This window comes from Nicotiana tabacum, chromosome 12, assembly GCF_000715075.1.
Source record: "Nicotiana tabacum cultivar K326 chromosome 12, ASM71507v2, whole genome shotgun sequence".
In the NCBI taxonomy this organism is placed as follows: Eukaryota; Viridiplantae; Streptophyta; class Magnoliopsida; order Solanales; family Solanaceae; genus Nicotiana; species Nicotiana tabacum.
This window is the reverse complement of record NC_134091.1, coordinates 61502862-61522040: the sequence shown is the minus strand read 5'-3', so window position 1 is coordinate 61522040 and position 19179 is coordinate 61502862. Positions and strand designations below refer to the sequence as shown.

General features: G+C 35.3%; 1 protein-coding gene across 2 annotated transcripts; it reads left to right on the top strand.

Moving 5' to 3' along the window:
- The first annotated feature begins 6716 nt into the window (after window positions 1–6716).
- Window positions 6717–16116, top strand: LOC107815141 (beta-1,3-galactosyltransferase 7-like). Of its 2 annotated transcripts, XM_016640658.2 has the most exons (10): window positions 6717–7263; window positions 7343–7442; window positions 8427–8485; window positions 8578–8850; window positions 13931–14003; window positions 14091–14211; window positions 14306–14393; window positions 14506–14631; window positions 14917–15026; window positions 15645–16116. In XM_016640658.2, exons 1-10 carry the CDS (start codon window positions 7172–7174, stop codon window positions 15791–15793), a joined length of 1191 nt encoding a protein of 396 aa, XP_016496144.1. In that variant the 5' UTR covers window positions 6717–7171; the 3' UTR covers window positions 15794–16116. The 2 variants fall into 2 exon arrangements, with proteins under 2 accessions (XP_016496144.1, XP_016496145.1); XM_016640659.2 differs by lacking the exon at window positions 6717–7263 and having other exon boundaries at window positions 8568–8850.
- The last annotated feature ends 3063 nt before the right edge of the window (window positions 16117–19179 follow it).

Sequence of the window (19179 nt, the reverse complement as noted above, 5' to 3'; positions counted from 1 at the left end):
TCAAGATAAGATCAAGATTTTTCTTGGCTTTTAAAAATAACTCTGATTTTTTAACTTCTACGACCTTATCAAAAAGAGTCGACCGTGCCTGGTCATACGAAGTAACAAGCTCAAAGAAATATTTCAAAAGGTTCTTCAAAGGAGAAATATCCATACCCTTTCCATGCATCTCCCCGAGAATCACTTGGACCTCATATGCAATAGAAGAAGCACATTCTATATTAAGGTCGGAGAGTTTAGCATGAATTTTAGCCCAAGCATCCAAGATGAAATTCTTGTGAAGTGTCAAGACAACCTTTCTTCCGTCAAAGATACACATTATTGGTGCTGGTCGTTTGTGAAAATTAGACCCCAATTTTGCTTTGGCTCCACTATAAGGATTAGAAGTCTCCTTTAGCTCAGACTTAGATGTTGGAAGTAATTCTTTTGAGTCTGGCTCCACTACAGATTTGCTACTACCTTGTGGTTTGCTTTGGTATGACGTTATCAAGATGTTGACATTGTTTGGCTGCATAGAAAAGATAAACAGTTAGTGAAGTCGCTTGAGTATCATGAGGTGAAAAGAAAGTTCAATTCATTACCTCTTTAATAGCTGTCAAAATTCTTGAAGCACTAACATCGTCATTAGGAATCTCTACCACATGCAAATTAGTGTCTCATGGCTTATCCGAATGTGGTCTCACTTTCCTCCGAAAAATGTATCCACGACTGATACTGCTTTCGTCTTGAGATGGCTATTTGTTAGAAGCTTGATGAGTTTGAGCAGGCGTCTTGTCTTTTTGAACTTCTTCATAGGGAGGTTCCTTTCTTTTGTATGGCACAACCACTGTGGATTTCAGGGAAAGAGGATTGGCTTTCTTGCAATGCTCATGAGGTGTGTGTTCTCTGATGGCGCAATGGCAATTGGCCTTACAAAAGTCACTAAGGATTCCAAATGATCTTCAAGAAAGATCACATGCACTTTTGCCCAACAGGATCTGTACTTTGACAAAAATAGTTTTTTTGCATTAGATATCGCCGGGGAAAGGTCTCCCTCACGTTGGTGGAATTATGTGACACACAAATTTGCCAAAATTTGAGTCCTTCTTCTAATGAGGCGCTACGAAGGTCATTCTCCAAAATATCAGGACTAGTCTGATAAAATCCAAATTGACGGCTGAATCAATGTGGACTATATGGTTCAAGAATGAAAGAGTTTTCACACCTCAAAGGGAGATAATTAAAATAGATACTCATAAAATAATTGACCTTCGATTATGATGCTTTGTCATTATCCTCAAAATAGTAAGGTTCGGACCCCTCCGGCTTGGTAGAAATCCAAGATGCATTATCTACTTGATGGATGCGTTTTCTTGCATTTGTATCACTCAAATACCTTGCAGCGCCTTCCCCGGAATACGCCACCATCAATGAAACATATGGTCATTTTGGAAGCACATAGTGTGTCTTAAAGTAGTGAGCAAGCCAGCCGTAGACATAATGCATGGGAAAAGAGATTTTGATATGCTCAAGCTGTAAGGACTTGGAGATCTTATTCAAACCGTAGTAGATGTTCGCCAGAACTGGGATTGCAAGGCTGAATTTTCATCCACGTGCCATCATGCTCACCATTTTAAAGGTCCAGGGTCGAATGAAATCGCCATCTTGAGAGAAAAATACAAATGCACACAACCAACAAGATAAGAATGCCGCCAAATACGTCCTTTCTCTTTTTTCATGCCGAACCCCAAGCTTAGCAAACATCATCTCATTCGTTCTAGACCATTTGACTACTTCTGGTATAACTCTAGTGGGATTGTGCATTGACTTCAAACGGGCAGATTTTTTCTCCCTTCTTACTGGAGCATGTTTATATCTCAAATCTCTTTTGTACCAAAATTCAATTTTCTTTCTAAATGAGACTTTTGGATCATGACTCTCACCTTTTTGAAGATGTTTAAAAGTGGTAAACAGGTATTCACAAGCTCGAGGAGTAAATCTTCCATTCTTCTCATTAACACATGTCAATGCGATAGCTTCGGGCACACTTTTTCGTAGGAAGAACCTCCAATAGGTAAACCACCAATGGTATGTAAATCTCAAAGAGATATTGATAGTTCTCCGGCTGATGTAAGTAAGGTATTTGTTGTGGGACACCAAGCTTCAAGAAATGCTTGCAAGATGTTTGAATTTCGATCATATGTAAATAAAAAAACATAGACGACATCTTAAATTCTTGTTGTCTCCAAAACCTGTTGACTTCTTCTAAGTATGTCTTCAGCCCATTCCCAATACCCTGAGATATGATAATATTCACCGTCAATTCTCAAAGTATCTCCCCAGCGTATCTCCCTTTGAATCATACACTGTCCTAGGCAAGGAAGGGTACTTGCAATATTAAGTTTTCATTAGTAAGGAGTCTAAAGAGACCACATTTTAGTTGACTTTTGGTTGTGCTCGGAAGTCCAATCTACCATATTGAGGAAATTCTGCAAAAGTGGCTACAAATTTGCGTATCGACCAACTAGTGGAGTGTAAGTCAACAACTTGGTTATAACCCCGCCATTCTTAGCATCAATTATGAGATACTTGCGCTTGGAGGATGGAGATATATAGTCTCTGAAGTGAACCATTTTCTTCAAAACTGCATAATCGAAAGAAGATTGGTAAATATTAAGTCGGCAACAATTAACAAAAGAAGGAGAAAATTCTAGTCCTTTGTGCTTTAAGCAAATTTCTATATGCGATTAAGAATTTGTCCTTCTTTATGTTGTCATGTGTTTAATCCTCTATGTGTTGATATGGATTTGATACATCAATATGGTGATGTGGATTTGTCCGTCTATATGGTGATGTAGATTTGTGCGCCTATATGGTGATGTGGGTTATACGTCTATATGGTGATATGAATTTGTCATCTATGTATTGTAATGTATTTGTCCTTCTATATGTTGTGAGAGATTTGTCCTTCTATATGTTGTCGTGGATCCTTCTGTGGGATGTCATGAAGTTGTCCGTCAACTTGGCACTCGAGGACTTTTCTTTTCTTTTGCCTACAAAGAAAAAAGGAAAGAAAGACGACAGAAAACATTACGCAAGAAGGAGAAAAAATTTAAAAAAATTTACCCGTCAAATATACACTTAAGCAGGCTTGCGAACTACAACTGATGTCAAAGTTTATTACCGATGTGGGATTCATTGTATTTGTGGTAATTATTAGAATCCAAAAAGAAGTAGGTATCCTAAATAATCGGCAAGGAAGGCCATGGCCAGTGACCGGCTTCTTCTATGTCCAAGCCATATTGAGTGTCTATTGATTTACCGGCTTGGAATCAAAGCATTGTCTAAGGCCAAGTAAATTGCCGAAGGTACTCTTGGGCACTGCATTGCTAAACTTTCACTTAACATGTGCTGAATGTAGTATCCAACTTTGCCAAAGTCAAAAGAACAGGAGAAAGCAATCATAAATCTCACGTGAATTTTCATTGAGAATCTCAAAGTTATATTTTGATTCTTCTCAATTTGTATACTAGAGCTTCTTTTTACGTGAAGACCAACTGGATGGTTGCAAAAAATGGGTAAAATAAAATAAAGATATTTGTTACATAAATAATTCAAGCCTAGTCTTCAAAAGTTTAAAGATCTTGACGAGTCTTGAAGTAAGGGGTATTTATAGGCATATAAATTTTATCGGAGTTAAATCCAATAAAATAACTTGGATCATATTTTAAATTCAAGATATTCTAGTCCAGCTAAAATATCATGGGCTAATATAATTGAATTAATTATATATGTCCAATACATATGAGTTAAATAAATATGTCTTAATCCATTAGGCTAGCCCATTTAGTTGGGGTACAGTTGATGAGCCCACTTCATTAAGCCCAAGATACCATTTTCTTAGTGGTCCAGTTTGGTGCCACGTGTCAAATGACGTGGCACGTCAAGTCAAACGGAAGGGCCAATAGAATCATGTCACGTGTCAAAATGACAAGGCATGCCAAGTCAAATTAAAAGGGCAATAAATGACATGTTCTAGCCAATCAAATGCGGCCTTGTCACGCTTCAATCTGATTGATCGAAAAGAATTTGTTCTCATCACAACTCTTCCCTCCCACAACTATAAATAGGGATTTTCAAACCTCATAAAAGACACCAGAATTTATAACAAGAAGCAAAAGAGAGCTCGTGGATCAAACGCCACAAATTTCTCTACAAGTTTCAAACTTCAAGCAATCAAGTTCAATTTCAAGAAATTAAGTTCAAGCTCAAAAACGAAGAACAAATCAAGGTTCAAGGAGTACGAGTTCAAATCAAAGTTCGTGCTAGTTAAATTCAATATCATCATTCGTAGCAACAAATATAGATTCAAGGTCAATCTCAAAGGCCATTGAATTTATTTACTATTGAAAAGAAGAATCAGAAGAATCATAAAGATTGTAACACTCAAATCACTTGAAATAAAATACTACGACTGTTGCAATATTTTCGGTCTCGATTATTTTCTTGACGCAAATTTATTATCTATAGCAACCTCCACGAGTGGTAGGAACCCATAATTTAGAGATTATAGAATCTCTTAGCATATATATATATATATGTGAGAGAGAGAGAGTGATTGATTTTAGAGAACCACAATATTAGAGAACCACAAAAGCTCTTTTGAAATAATTTTATAGGATCAATCTTGTTTTTCTCCAGCACAAACAATTGATAGTTTTACATGAGCACCAAGAACACATGATTTTGTTCTTTGATCACCATTAACCACGACTCCGAGTGGGATATACAAGCTCTTAAACACTATATTTTTTCAAAAACTTATCAAGTGCAAGATATCTCTTGATTGATTCTCTTGCTTGAGTGCATATTTGCTTCTTTTTGTTGAATCTTCAAATCCTTCTTAAATTTATACTTGCTTTCTTGCTCAGTATTCATTGAGTATTTTCATATGTCGCATCAGTTATCATTGGAGAGACTTCCATTTGAAATTATCTTCCAACTTGTTTCTTCCGAGTTCCAACAATAGTTGCCTTGATCATCTTCTAGCTGATTAAGATTTATTTCATATTCAGCTCTTCAGATTTACTAGTCTCTGAGAATTTCTTTCATCAATCTTGATGAGTATTGCTTTGTCAATGTTACAAGATTGATCTTCAGTGGTCAAAATATTTTCCTATAGAACTTTTCTCAATTTTCAAATCTTCCTCGATTGAGTGGTTTCTCTTTGATTCTACGTCATTTCTTTATCGTCAAGGTATGATAATTCTTATACTATTATTTGTTACGTACATAATATTTGCAATATAATATATATATATATATATATATATATATATATAACTAGTCTGTAAATCAAACTTCCCAAAACAACATTCGATTTGAACCTGAATATATTGCTTTGTCAGTTTGTCTTTCTTCCTTTTCAGCGTACAATATGTTATAATTAGATGAATCAGACAATTCTTTTTGTTATCTTAAAGAACAAAATATGTTGTTATCTTGTTTAATTGTCTTGTTTTCTTCTCCAAACTCATTTACACTTTTTTTTTGGATAATGAAACCAAACACGTAGAGGAAAGCTAGCGTCATCTCTGTCAGCTCCGGCGTAGGAGCTCCATGAAACCAAACCCCTCCCTTTTGACTGTTAGGGAAAGCTCCAAATCTCAGCCATCGATCATTTTATTTTCTCGCATACATAAAAGACACGTACCTTTAAGTTTTGGGGAAGGAATTTACGGGCTATATTTTTGGCTAAAGATCAAATTTGACCGCAACAGATCTGGGTATCAAGAAGTTCAAGCAAATGACTCTTGTTTGTTTAGCAAAAGTTAAAAAATTTAATAACCAACTCAAATATTTCTAGGAAAAACAAAATATTGAAATAAAACTAATCATTTGCAAAAAATGCTCAAACAAACGCAAAATTTTACCAACTTTGTTTTTGAAAAATTTCAAACAAACGGGTGAATGTGAGGTTTGAAGTCTTTTGAAAAGATTCAGAAAAGTTGTAGGGCACTTGTTAAGTTTTTTTCCAAACAATTTTTTTGGTTGCATATTTTCGAAATACTCACAAAATACTTATTCATAATTTTAAAGAAAAATCTTTATTCTGCAGAAATATTCTTTAATTCCTAAAAATTTCTAAGAATCTTTACAGAAATATCATTTAGCTCAGACAAAGTATAAGGCGTGTGCACTTATTTCAAGATGGTTGGATCTCTAATTCTCGGTTGATTTACTAAAATGGTGGGAGCTTCAATTCTTCATTTATTTGCTAACAAAAAAATAGGGATAACACGAGCAAGAAACAAATGGAATAATTTTGTTATCTTTTTATATATATATCAGGATAGTGTTTTAGCCATTGTCTTCTTTAATAGGCTTCCAAATCTATGAAACAAGGTTTCTTCTCCTTCTGATTTTGTCGCTTACTGAAGGTTTATCTGTTGATGGCTCTTTCTTCACTAATTTCGTGGAGCTCCATTGCCGTAGCTTATCGTAGAGATGAGACTCGGTTATTTTTTTATTTTGTTTTGAAGGGTTAAACTTAACAAGTGAATATCAAAATGATACACTTTTTTTATATATTAAGTACGATATTCATTAGGGACCAAAATAAAACAACCCCAATACATTAACAACCATTTTGATCATTTTCTCCGAGTATCGACGTCAACAAAGACTGGACTTTTCAGCAGCAGATATACAAGTATATCGTCGTTAACAAATATTGCTACTTTCAACAAATAATTGAAGTTAACGTTAACCCCTTCGAACAAAGTCCAAAAAGACATACAAAGGCAAACTTTAGACGGTCCAATGTCTTCCTCTTTCCTCGACTCTTCTATTCTATTTCTTCTACCTCTTGTGCCTAACATTCTTTGAAATAAGAATCCCCATACCCACTTTCAAGATTTGCTTTTACAACATTCTCAGAATCTCAACAAAAAATTAAATAACAAAAAATTAAAGGAAAAGACCAAGAAATCCATAGCCCTATCAACGCCCCCTTTCACGTTAGCACACCTCTCCTACTTCTCCTCCACCCCCTTTCATCTCTCTCTGTATAATTCACAAAAATAAAAAAAATAAAAAAAAATCCTATATAGTGACCCTTGACCTTAAAAGGCTTCAATCTTGCCCTTTTTCTTCTTCTTCTTGAATCAGTGTTTATTAGAAAATAGAAACAATGAAGAATAGACATACTGTTAAAGTATCTGTAAAATGGATTCCCATTTTCTCTATTGCCTTCTTCTTCATTGGAATGCTATTTTCTAACAGGTAACTAATTTAGATTTTGGAGGTTTGAGTTATGAAAAGTTTTGATTTTTATTTGATGGATCTATTTGTTTTGGTAAAGATTGTGGTCACCAACTGAATCCAGCAGTCAGCTCATAGCTCAGCATAGAAGGGACCAAGAACTTCAAGTTGTTTCTGAGGACTGTAATTCAACCAAAAAGGTTTCTGTTGATCTAAATCTAACCTGTTCTTCTGGTTTTACTATGAGGAGTTGATTTCTGTATATTGAAGTTCATTGGGGATTTTAGCTGCTTTTAAGTTAAAATCTGTCTTGTGTTGTAAATTCTTGAGTTCTTGATTTTGGAGTTGGTTAGGAGTTCACCAATCTGTCTGTTTTTTTCTGGAGTTTTGCTTCGTGGATGTTCAATCTAATTGTGGATTTTAGCTTCTATTAAGTTCAATCTATCTGTTTCTGCAAAAAAATTGACTTCTTGTTTGAAGCTAATTCTGGATTTTAGCATTTGCTGAGTTCTTTCTGTTTTTGCAAAAATTATAAGTTCTTGCTTTCTGGGTATTGAAGCTAATTGTGGATATAAGCTTCAATCTGTCTGTTTTCTTGATTTCTGGGTGTTGAAGCTACTTGTTGGTATTAGTTTCTGCAAGTTCAATCAGTCTGTTTTCTATTCCTCCCCCCCCCCCCTTTATTTCTGGTTACTGAAGCAAATTGTGGATTTTGGCTTCTGCAGATTGCAACCTTTTTAATTTCTAAACTCTTTTGAGTTGTTGCTCTCCGAGTGTTGAAGCTAATCGTAGATTTTAGCTTCTGCTAAGTGCAATCTTGCTGTTTGTGATTTCTTTCTTTCTTGATATCTGAGTATTGAAGCTGATTGTGGAGTTCTGTTTCTGTTGAATTCAATCAATCTGCTTTGTTTTTTTTCCAATGAGTTCTTGATTATGATGATTGAAGCTAATTGTGGAATTAGCTTCTTTGAAGTTCAATCAATCTGTTATGTGGTTTTCATAAGTTCTGTCTTTATGCCTATTGAAGTTGATGGATGGAGTTTTAGCTTTGTTAGGATCAATGTGTCTTGTTGTACTTTTTCATGAGTTCTTGCTTTCTGATAGTCGAAGCTTATTTTGGCTTTTAGCTTGTGGCCTTACTTGACAAACTTATGCTGAATTGTCATAATTTGTTGGCATGCTAGAAACAAGGACAAGATAAGGATGTAATGCAAGAGGTGTACAAAACCCATGAAGCAATTCAGTGAGTTCCCTAAGCCATCATACTTTTGTTTTTTCCTTACTTTCTATTTTTGGTACTAATGGTTGTAAGCCTGTTTTGGGAGGTCTGCTTAGATCATTGGACAAATCAATTGCTATGCTTCAGATGGAGTTGGCGGCCACTAGGAGTACACAGGAGATAAAGGCGGCTGATCAGTCTTCCAATTCTTCTCGTTCTCAGGATGGACCTCCGAGAAAGAAGGTTTTTGTGGTAATTGGAATTAATACCGCTTTTAGCAGTCGGAAGAGGCGTGATTCCGTTAGAGAAACTTGGATGCCTCAAGGGGACAAGCTTCTCAAATTGGAGAAAGAGAAGGGAATTGTAGTCCGGTTCATGATTGGTCACAGGTATATGCTGTTACTTCGTTTCCTTAATGACATATGGATTCTAAATCCTACATTTTGCAATAATCTTGAGCTACTGTGTCAGTAGTTCTTAAGTTTCTGCATAATTTGGGTTTCCTAAACGGGAAACCAGAGAAAGAAGTTTAATCTTAATTGTGGATGCTTAAAAGAATAAACTAAATTGGATTGAACAGGCTATCATATAGTCATGTCTTTGCCTTTTTGGTTTTTTTCAAATAGAAGAAACATGTTTTACAATAAAATAGTTCAGATGATTAATGCTGGTTGTTATTTAATGGACAAAATAAAGTTTTAACCTTCAGAGAGAAATCGTAGGTGCTTTGAAGATGTAGCTAATTCTGAACAGAGAATTAAGTCGGACTGTATATTTTTATTTCACTTTTGGTGTAAAGAGGCCTTAGTAGAAGATGTAGATTCACTTGTAGACATCATTGGGTCATTGTAACTATTACAGGGCTAGGTTTTTGGGTTTTTGCTTTAGGGATCCTGTATCTTTTGTTTCTCTTAGCACAGTCTTTGTGCTAAGGGCTACTCTCTCTTTACTTATATATAATCTGTTACCTTCTTAAAAAAAAATAGTAATAAAGTTTTAACCTTCAAGTTCTTTTTGGTGACAAGAATTTAACGGCATAACTACTGTATTCTTTGCAAGTGGTTGATTTGAAATGCTCTGTATTATTGAGACTAAATAATAAGGAAGTTCTCTCTCCATTTGACTTCTGGAGATATCAAACAGAGAACGAGCAGTTTTGAATTCCTACAAAGAGCACTGTCTAGTACCTTTACTTTCAGTATGGGTGTCTTGTCAACTTAGTGTTAGTACAACAACAACAACATATTCAGTGTAATCCCATATAGTGGGGTATGGGGAGGGTAATGTGTATGCAAACCTTACTCCTACCCTTGTGGAGGTAGAGAGTCTGTTTCCAATAAACCCTCGACTCGAGGAAAGTATAAGTACAACAATAACGAAAAAGGAATACAGTAATGTAGAAGCCATGAAAAGAAGCAGTAACAACGGCAAAATAATAAGATGACCGAAGAAAAAGAAACAGCACGTAGTACTAGAAAACTAAGAATAAGAAAATGCGAGACTACGTACTAATACTACTAGTATGAAAAAGAAGAATGCTCGACTATCCACTATCCTCCTACCCTAATTTTCGACCTCCACCTTCCTATCAAGGGTTATGTCCTAGGTAAGCTGAATATGCGACATGTCCTGCCTAATTACTTCTCCTCAATACTTTTTCGGCTTACCTCTACTTCTCCTTACATCCACCATAGCCAACCTCTCACACCTTCCCACTGGGGCATCTGGGCCTCTCCTTTTCACATGCCTGAACCATCTCAGCATCGCTTCCCGCATCTTGTTCACCATGTCCCGAATATCTTCATTCCTGATCATATCTCTCCTAGTATGCCCACACATCCATCTGAGCATCCTCATTTCTGCCACTTTCATCTTCTAGAAATGAGAGTTCTTGACTAGCCAACACTCCGCCTCATATTACATAGTCGGTCTAACAACCACTCTTTATAACTTACCTTTTAACTCCCGGAGGCACCTTCTTATCACATAGGACTGTCACCTTAGTGTTAGTCTGTTGGTGATTTGCAGAATGTGTTTAAATTGCGCTAATTCGATTTTTCTTTTTGTCCCATTTTAAATTTCGAAATATTTAGTCCTCATTTTCAGTATTTCTCCTTTTGTTTTTATTCTTTGTTCGAATGTAGTTAATTGGAACCATAGAGAATACTGCAGGTAATGTGAAAGCAGTTCATGCTGTTGGCTTCCGTTAGGGTTACCCCAAGTTCTATAGGGATGTTTGAAAATATCCTTCAACGAGTCCATGCAGGAGTCCTACTTCCCAAAGATGCCAAAAAGAGTGGATAACTTATATAGATGAAAAGGTGGATATTAAGTTAAAGCCAAGGAATTATATTCTCAACTCAAGCTCTCTACTACACCTGTCTCCCCCTGGAATCCAAATATAGGAAAGAGACACAAAAAGATGCTCCTATCCTATACTTCCAGCTTACTCGGTTCGCAGAAGAAAACTAAGAAGGCCTTTCCCTGCATCATGATGCAGCAGAAGCATTCTCTAGATACCTTCTTGCTTTGGGAACTACAAAATTTTGATATGCTTCAAACAAAAGGCCAGATAATGCAAATGATCTTTTTTTATCGGATGTTCTAAAGGAGGGGAAATGATCTCCTATGATAAAAAAAAATGACTGCAAAGATTATCAGTGTTTTATTTACATATCTCTTTTAATGTCAACCTATAGTAATCTCTTAGGAGAATAATCATATAACTAAAATAACATTTATAATGGACTACATAAGCAAATTCTCCCGATGGACTAACAATGCAAATAATACAAGTTATATGTTGTATAAACACCCACTAAGGGTCGTGGTGGATAGATGATAGGATCCCTCCACCCTTAAATTAGAGTCTGAGTTCAAGGCTTTTGGGAATGGAAAAGATCTTGTTAGGGAACTCCGGATTAGTCGGGGTCCCGATGCAAGTACAGACACCGAATAAGAAACCATATGGTATAAACAAAATAGATAGCACCCTTTGCTATAAAATAGGTCGTGCAGCGAAGAAACCACCCCTAACTCAATCAATTTGGAACTTGGTGAAGAAAATCCCTTAAATTGTGGTATGCTGATTGAGAGAGAAAGCAGAGCACTGGAAGGAGAGGCAACTCGAGTAATGGTAGGAGTGAACGAGTCAACAATCAAGGGTTATCCATTTGTTTCCATCAGCCGTAAAGGTGAATTCAAGTGGAATGACTGGAATCTTAAGTAAATCGTCCGGTCCAACACTTTTGGTTTCAAACTCCTTTTCCTCACAAGAAAACACACATAACATTTACAATCTCAAATTTATTCCTGACCTTTTATTTTTATTCCAACAATCTTAAGATAGAGCCTCGAATATTTCAAGCATATCCCTTTAGTTTGTCCTTTATTTTATTTTCAAGAGTAAATATCGTCTGTCTAATTCATGAAAATAAAATAAAGGATAAACAAAAGGGATAGAACCTTGTGAAACCCTAAAATTCTTAAACTAACCTCTCCTTTCTCTCTTCTCTTTTCCTCTTATACACAAAAGTTTTGGACCCTTCACAGTCTATATTTGCATCATTTTGGTGCAAGTTTTACCGCTCTCCACTTTCATCTTGTGAGTATGATAGGATGAAAGTGGATAGAGGTAAAACTTGCACCAAAATGGTGCGACCTAGACTGTGAAGGGTTCAAAACTTGTGTAGAATGGGAGAGTGGTACTTTAAGAATTTTAGATTCTATAGGTTCTAGAAAAGTGAATTTGAAAGTGTTAGTCAGATCAACTTAGATTCGGCCAACGGTATTAATTCATGAAATAACTAAAAGGATATGTTTGGAATATTCTAGGCTCAATCTTAGGACCGTTGGGTTAAAGGTGTAGAGTGTGTTTGTTGTGTAAGTGTGACCGTTGGATCAATAACTAGGTAATGCATTAAAAACCTGTAATATTCTTTTATGGTCTTAGATTGATCTGCGCGCTTTGGTGGACCAGCAATCTCTGTTTTTGGGAGCCTACCAAAGTCCCTCTTAGATAGAATATCCACTGTTCAGCTTTCTGTGAAAACATCTTTAGGGGAACCTATCAGCTGAAAATTTGTCTTAAAGCTGTTTTCCACACAAAGGAGGCCATCTGGTTTGTGGCCTAATTTACCAAATACACAGTAGTTGAATTTACTTATTCCTTCATCCACTGTTTCCAAGTTTTTGTACCCAGGGTAAAGTTACCCGTAAAGGTATAGTGAACTTGCTATGCAGAAAATTGGCTATACAAAATGGATGTCAAGCTGTTTTGAACACAAAGCTGGCCATCTGGTTTGACTGTTTGAGGCATTAATATACCAATTTGCGCACTAGTTGATTCCGCTTTCCTCCACTGCTTTCAAGTTTTCAAGCACTGCATGCATGCAGTAATCTTTAAAGGCTTTTGTCAACTTGCTTGGTGAAAAGAATTAAAGAACCTTTTCATAGGCTTAGCAAGTTAGATACACAATTTGCTAGGAGAAAAAGTATTAAAGTTTTTAGTTGCAACAAATTAAATTCATGAAATTGACTCTAGTGCTGAACTCAAACGGTTTGTTTTCTGCTTGTTACCTTTCTAATGTTGAAAAGAGGTAAAGAAACGAAATTGATTTAAATGTATATGCAATTTTTGGTGAGAGAACAATTCAAACCAAGAGGGATGATGCTTAGCAAGAGAGACTATCTTTATGCTGCCACATGTTAGGAGGTAAAGGTGTCATTTGGAATGCAGTGCATTTTGAGAAATAAGTGCCTTTAGCATGAAAAAGTACTTCTTCTGCAGCTGTTTGGTAGATATTTAAGAGTACTTTTGTTTGTAGTTATTTGGGCAACAAAACACTTTTTGCCGAAGTTCAGTTTGGGAGCTCCTGAAACTACTTCTGTGCGTAAAATTTACGCCCTATCTCGACAGGTTCAATAGTTTAAAACAAATGAGATTAATTTTCTAAAGTATTGATATAAGTATTATGGGAAATTACCTCACCAAACCCTAAATGATGTGTCTAAAATTTTCAGAAGTAAAACTACAGCGAAACACATTTTAGCTAATGAAGGCATGATTTCATGCTGTTTAAATTTGGAGGATATGATATGAACTTCTGTTCATTTTAATGTTAGCTAAAAGTACTTGCTATGAGATATTACCACCAACAAGCCTATACTAGCTAGATTTAGGATTAAAGAGGATCTAGATGTTCCATTTCGGATATTTTGGCTTAGACCCGTGCAATGGTATTTGTTATCCGTATGATTTTTATTCGATCCAGCTAATCTTTCATCACCTGTAGGATCCTTGTAAATTCTACATATTTGCATTTTCTTTGCTCTCCCTCTTTCTAGCTGTTTCTTTTCTTTTTTCCGTACTAATATTGGTAATAGTCATTACTCATAAATGTCATTGAACATGGGTGAAAATGCAAATTAATGTTACTTAACTGACAAATATCTGGATTCGTTATCCAGTGCAACATCTAACAGCATACTGGATCGCGCTATTGATTCTGAAGAAGCTCAACATAAAGACTTTCTCCGGCTGGTAGGGATATATTCAGAACAGTTTTGCTTTTGTTGTTAAATCTGGAAATCTTACAGATTTTGGGTCCCAATCTGCATGATGTTGTAGGAGCATGTTGAAGGATATCACGAGCTCTCTGCCAAAACTAAGATTTTCTTTTCTACCGCTGTTGCAAAATGGGATGCCGACTTCTATGTCAAGGTTGATGATGACGTCCATGTCAATTTGGGTACGCACTTGATATGTTTTCTATATATTTTTATAGTTCGACAACTAATCCTCTTCGTTCAGCTTGTATTTTAATGACACAAATGATTTTACAGGAATGCTAGCTGCAACTCTAGCCCGTCATCGGTCAAAGCCCAGAATTTATATTGGGTGTATGAAATCTGGACCTGTTCTTGCTCAAAAGTAAGTGTGAAGCTTCACTAGCGTATGCCAATTGATCCTTTCAGCTCGCATTGTAGTTTCAACAGTAGTAACATTTTAGTTGCGTGAACTGAACTTTAATGTTGTTTTCTAGGACTGTAAAGTACCACGAGCCTGAGTACTGGAAATTTGGAGAAGAAGGAAACAAATACTTCCGACATGCAACTGGTCAGATCTATGCAATCTCCAAGGACTTGGCCACATACATATCAATCAATCAGTAAGTTCTGATAAAGCTTGAATTTGTAATTGTCCATCGAAGTCACTGAAGTTCTAATGAATGGTAAAAGACTTGAATTTCTAGAAATGTCCATGTAAATTAGCACGTACACCGGATTATTAATGCTAAAATTTATCCGTCTCCATCATACTAAATTCTCCTATATTCAATCACTATCATATAGCTGACCCCAACGTGTCTAGAATTAAGACATTATTTGTTGTATCAGTATCATATTTTGTGAGATGCTCTAGTAAGTATAAGGGATTTAAACTCTTAAATCAGGCCCATATTGCACAAGTATGCCAATGAAGACGTGTCATTAGGGGCTTGGTTTATCGGTCTTGAAGTTGAGCACATCGATGAACGTACTATGTGCTGTGGAACTCCACCAGGTATTTTCTCTTCAGTACTGTTATCATATTTATTGCTGGAGCAAGATTTCTTTCAAATTTCATGGCCTTGAGAAGTACGGAATACAAAAAGAAGTTTTGGAGTAGCTTGTTTAGTGCATATTCAGAATAGTTTCTAGTAAGATAGCATAAACTGGTCTTCTCAGTAAGATTACATGCCCGATAATGATCTTTTTATCAGTTGCCATTCCTTCATTCCATGCCTAAAATCTTTAATTTATGTAGACTGCTGGATGTTCTTCATCTTCGAATATTTTTTATAAAATGTAGTTCTAAGTTTTGTTGGCTATAGCCAGGCATTCTAGTTGAGGGTGTAATACAAATTAGAAAAGGAGGCAATTTATATTGTTTAGCGCTTGAGGACTGGTAAAGTTGTTGTCATGTGACCATGAGGTCACGGGTTCGAGCTATGGAAACAGCCTCTTGCAGAAATGCAGGGGGGTAAGGCTGCGTACATTGACCCCTGTGGTCTAGCCCTTCCCCGGACCCCACGCATAGTGGGAGCTTAGTGCACCGGGCTGCCCTTTTAGATATTTGTCAGGAGTTGTATTACCCTATGCACCTGATGATTAAATTCACCACTATGGTGCTAACTTGCAGATTGTGACTGGAAAGCAGAGGCAGGTAATGTATGTGTTGCCTCCTTTGACTGGAGCTGCAGCGGAATTTGTAAATCAGTAGAAAAGTTAAAATACGTCCATGAAAAGTGCGGTGAAGGGGAAGAAGCTCTTTGGAATGCTCTCTTCTAATTTCCCTTAAACAAATAGAGGGTTGAGGATTCTTGCTGAGACATAGCTGTCGGACAATTTCCATCTGGCTGGCTGTTTTTGATTGCCAAAATTTTCCACACAGAACTTGATGAGTAGAGCAATTTGTATAATATGAAACTGTTAGATTGAGAGCATGTTTGTTGTAGATTATGTCTCTGTCTAGAATCTAGATGATGATTTAAATTTCGGATTTCGAAGGACAGTGGAAATCCCTTTGTAATTCTTGTCAGCATACCTTTGGTATGTACTCACATTTTTTTAATGCTGTGGAGGTGATGTAATTTTGGTGGTGGTGAGGTTCATTGTTGTTTCTTGTTTGGTGCTTATTCTAGCTAGTTTTTGAGTAGAAGGCCTCTCCATTTTGAAGATTGACAATCTAGTGTTATTTTCTTCTTCTTTGAATTATTAGTATTCTGGATTCCAGATTATTTTTAGTTGCAATGAAATTTTGAGGAAGGAAAGACATTTTTTTCACACAATAGTTCTTCCTCTCTGCAGACCTGTTCATCCCCCTTTTGATTTTTCTTTTATGAATGAATTCTGATGAGTGACTGAGTTGCTTTCTAATCTTTGGCTTTATTTTACAGCAATGTAATGGAACTTGTTTTGTTTTTATATTTTGTGCGTTGTATCAAATTAAACTATATGCTCCACCGCATATGTAGACCCCGTCAATTTCTGAGCATTAGTTGGGCCTCTTATTTGCGTAAACCTAGAACAAAATTCATATGGACTACTAGGGTATCTAATCTTGTTGTCTGTATTTCGTGGATTTGGTCACTTTGACCGCGTGTAAAGTATGAGTTCAATTGATTAATAATATAAATAATAATATGTAAAAATTTATATTATGAACACATAAATAATAAAAATTTAAAGATTGCACTCACCAAATTAAAATTATAGATATTTTGGGATGTGTGCAGACAAATCAGAACTATCACCATGCGTCCAGCAAAGACAACAAAACCAGCTTTTTACTCTATAAAACTAGGCAATTTGACAAAGCAGATAGGATTATTTATTTATTTCTTCCACCATTTTCAAATTTGAACTACTCATAATGTTTTCTACTTTTCTACCATGCATGTCTCTTCCCTTAGAATTATCACTCGGCCTCTAATAATTTATACTAGCATGCATGGCTTTACGCAACGTTGCTTCAGTGTCAAGTTTCCAATATATAATTTTGATCAAAATTACTGTATATGACCAAGCTTCTATCCACCCTTGTGGACCTTAGGTTATACGACTATATAGTCTTTGGTTTCTAATTAATTATCTGAAAGACATCGACTCCATTAATCGGAACTGGAGGTTTGATTTTATGATATGATATTTTAAAATTAATTAAAATAAAATTGTGTACATATAATGACGAGCTTGTACTTGAATCACTTAGTTTTTGAATATTTTCTTACGATTGTATATATTTCAATTATGAGAGACTTTGCTATTATTCGTCAGCTTGGACGCTTTAAACTATGTTGATATATACCAAATAATCATGATTAAGGTGAGTGTGTATTTGTCTTTTCCTTGAAATTAAGGGAGCATCATCTCAAAATCCATGAACTGATATTGCCGAATTCAACTCAAATAATTTGAGCAATTACACATTTCCACTTAGATTTGAAATGTATTAGCCGTTAATGCATGGAGTAAATCCTTTTTCTTGTAAGGTTCTCGAATCTCGATCAATAAAACATGATAATACGATATGTCCTTAATTTATGAAAATCAATTAATTTACATGCTAATAAATAAAGGAAGAAAACTAAAGCAGGTCCACATGGACTTTCACGTGCTCTCGGGCATGCCAACAACAAAAAAAACGTTGTATGTCGGCCCAAAGGTTAGCATTTCCAACTATGTTGCACGTGAATTCCCTTCTTTTTTTGTTTGTCTGAAGCATATTACCTAATCTAATTTTATACCTCAAATATAGTTCAAAATTAGTGGGTAACTATAGTTATATATAATTTAAATTTTATAATTATTAATTTTTAAAATACTAATGTGAATTAAATAAAGATTGATCAGAATAACTTTTTTAAACTATTTATTAATAGAAACGAAAAGAATTAGTAAGTGTTTTCAGTTTTCACATTGTTTTGGCTTCTTCATTTTTTTTCCCCAGCATTGTTTGTTAATCTTCGACCTCATAAGAATACCAAAATACACAAAAGTATACAATTTTTTTCTTGAAAATGTTTTGACTCATCAAGTGTTAAATAAATAGAGCTAGCTAGTTTATGATTTATAAATAATAAAAAGAATTATATTAGATTTTTGTTCAATTGAAATTCTTGTAAATTCGATTATAGGACACGGTAATTTGGAAGTTTGGTGAGTATTAATTTTTTATGTGAGGAGGAGACAATTTCTGTGTCTTTCGAAAGTTATTCGTTCTAGCAAATCTACAACTTTACTTTTGACCCTATTCCTTTGTTTAAATTTTGGCGTCTATGGGTATTGGTTTGGGGAAGGGACGAAGGATTTGCAAATTGCAACCATTATATTCTTCAATTATTACCCCAATTAAAGGCAGTAATTTGTGTATACACACACATATATTGATTATTGAATTTTATTATTACTATGAGGAAAAGTTTCAGTGTAGCAGCTAAAAAGGTTTAAAACTTTTCAATGACATTTTAGTATTTTTTTTAAAAATCTCGTTGTCTCCTATCCTGCTTCCAACGACATTGGAGTGCCTCTGATTGCTGAAGTTATGACTATTCAACAGTGAACAGACTATGGTGTTAGTCTTGTATAACCGTATAAAATTTGGTGCATACTCTCTTTGTCACATCAGGTCAGATCCAAAGCCAAGGTTGCCTAAGAATCAGACAGTTTTTTGGAAAGTTCCCGATGTTAGTTGAATAGGATCTTTGTTGCTATAGATTGAGATATAGCATAGGATACTTAATTGCTACAAATTTTGGGTATTTTTGTGAGACTTGACTCTAGAGTCCAACGAACGGGTGATTGTATATAGTTACAATTGGTAAAATAAAATTTTCAGTTTTTAACCAAAAAGATGTTAGTTTAGTAGTATGGTATGTACTACTGTGTATTATTGCATTTGTATTTTCTTTTATTTGTAGAAAGACAATTTCTACTAGTGAGTCAATTATCTGTCTAGATCCAAGAAGTCTCTCCGAAAATTATCCTACTTTCTCTTTCTGTGATATATATATGAGGCCTGTAACTTGTATGGTTAATTGATTGTTTATTTAGTTTAATAATATTTTATATTTCGTTTTAAAAAAGAATTAGCGGCAAAAATCTTGTTTAGTGATAAAATTAGATAATTTATAGCTAATTCCAAATTTTTTACGTGATGTATGTCTCCAAGGGAG

Excerpts from the sequence above, each read along its gene's own strand:
- LOC107815141 (XM_016640658.2), top strand. The coding sequence starts at position 7,172 with ATGAAGAATAGACATACTGTTAAAGTATCTGTAAAATGGATTCCCATT. Across the intron at positions 7,443-8,426 it reads ACTGTAATTCAACCAAAAAG|AAACAAGGACAAGATAAGGA; the intron begins GTTTCTGTTGAT and ends TTGGCATGCTAG. Across the intron at positions 14,632-14,916 it reads ACATACATATCAATCAATCA|GCCCATATTGCACAAGTATG; the intron begins GTAAGTTCTGAT and ends CTCTTAAATCAG.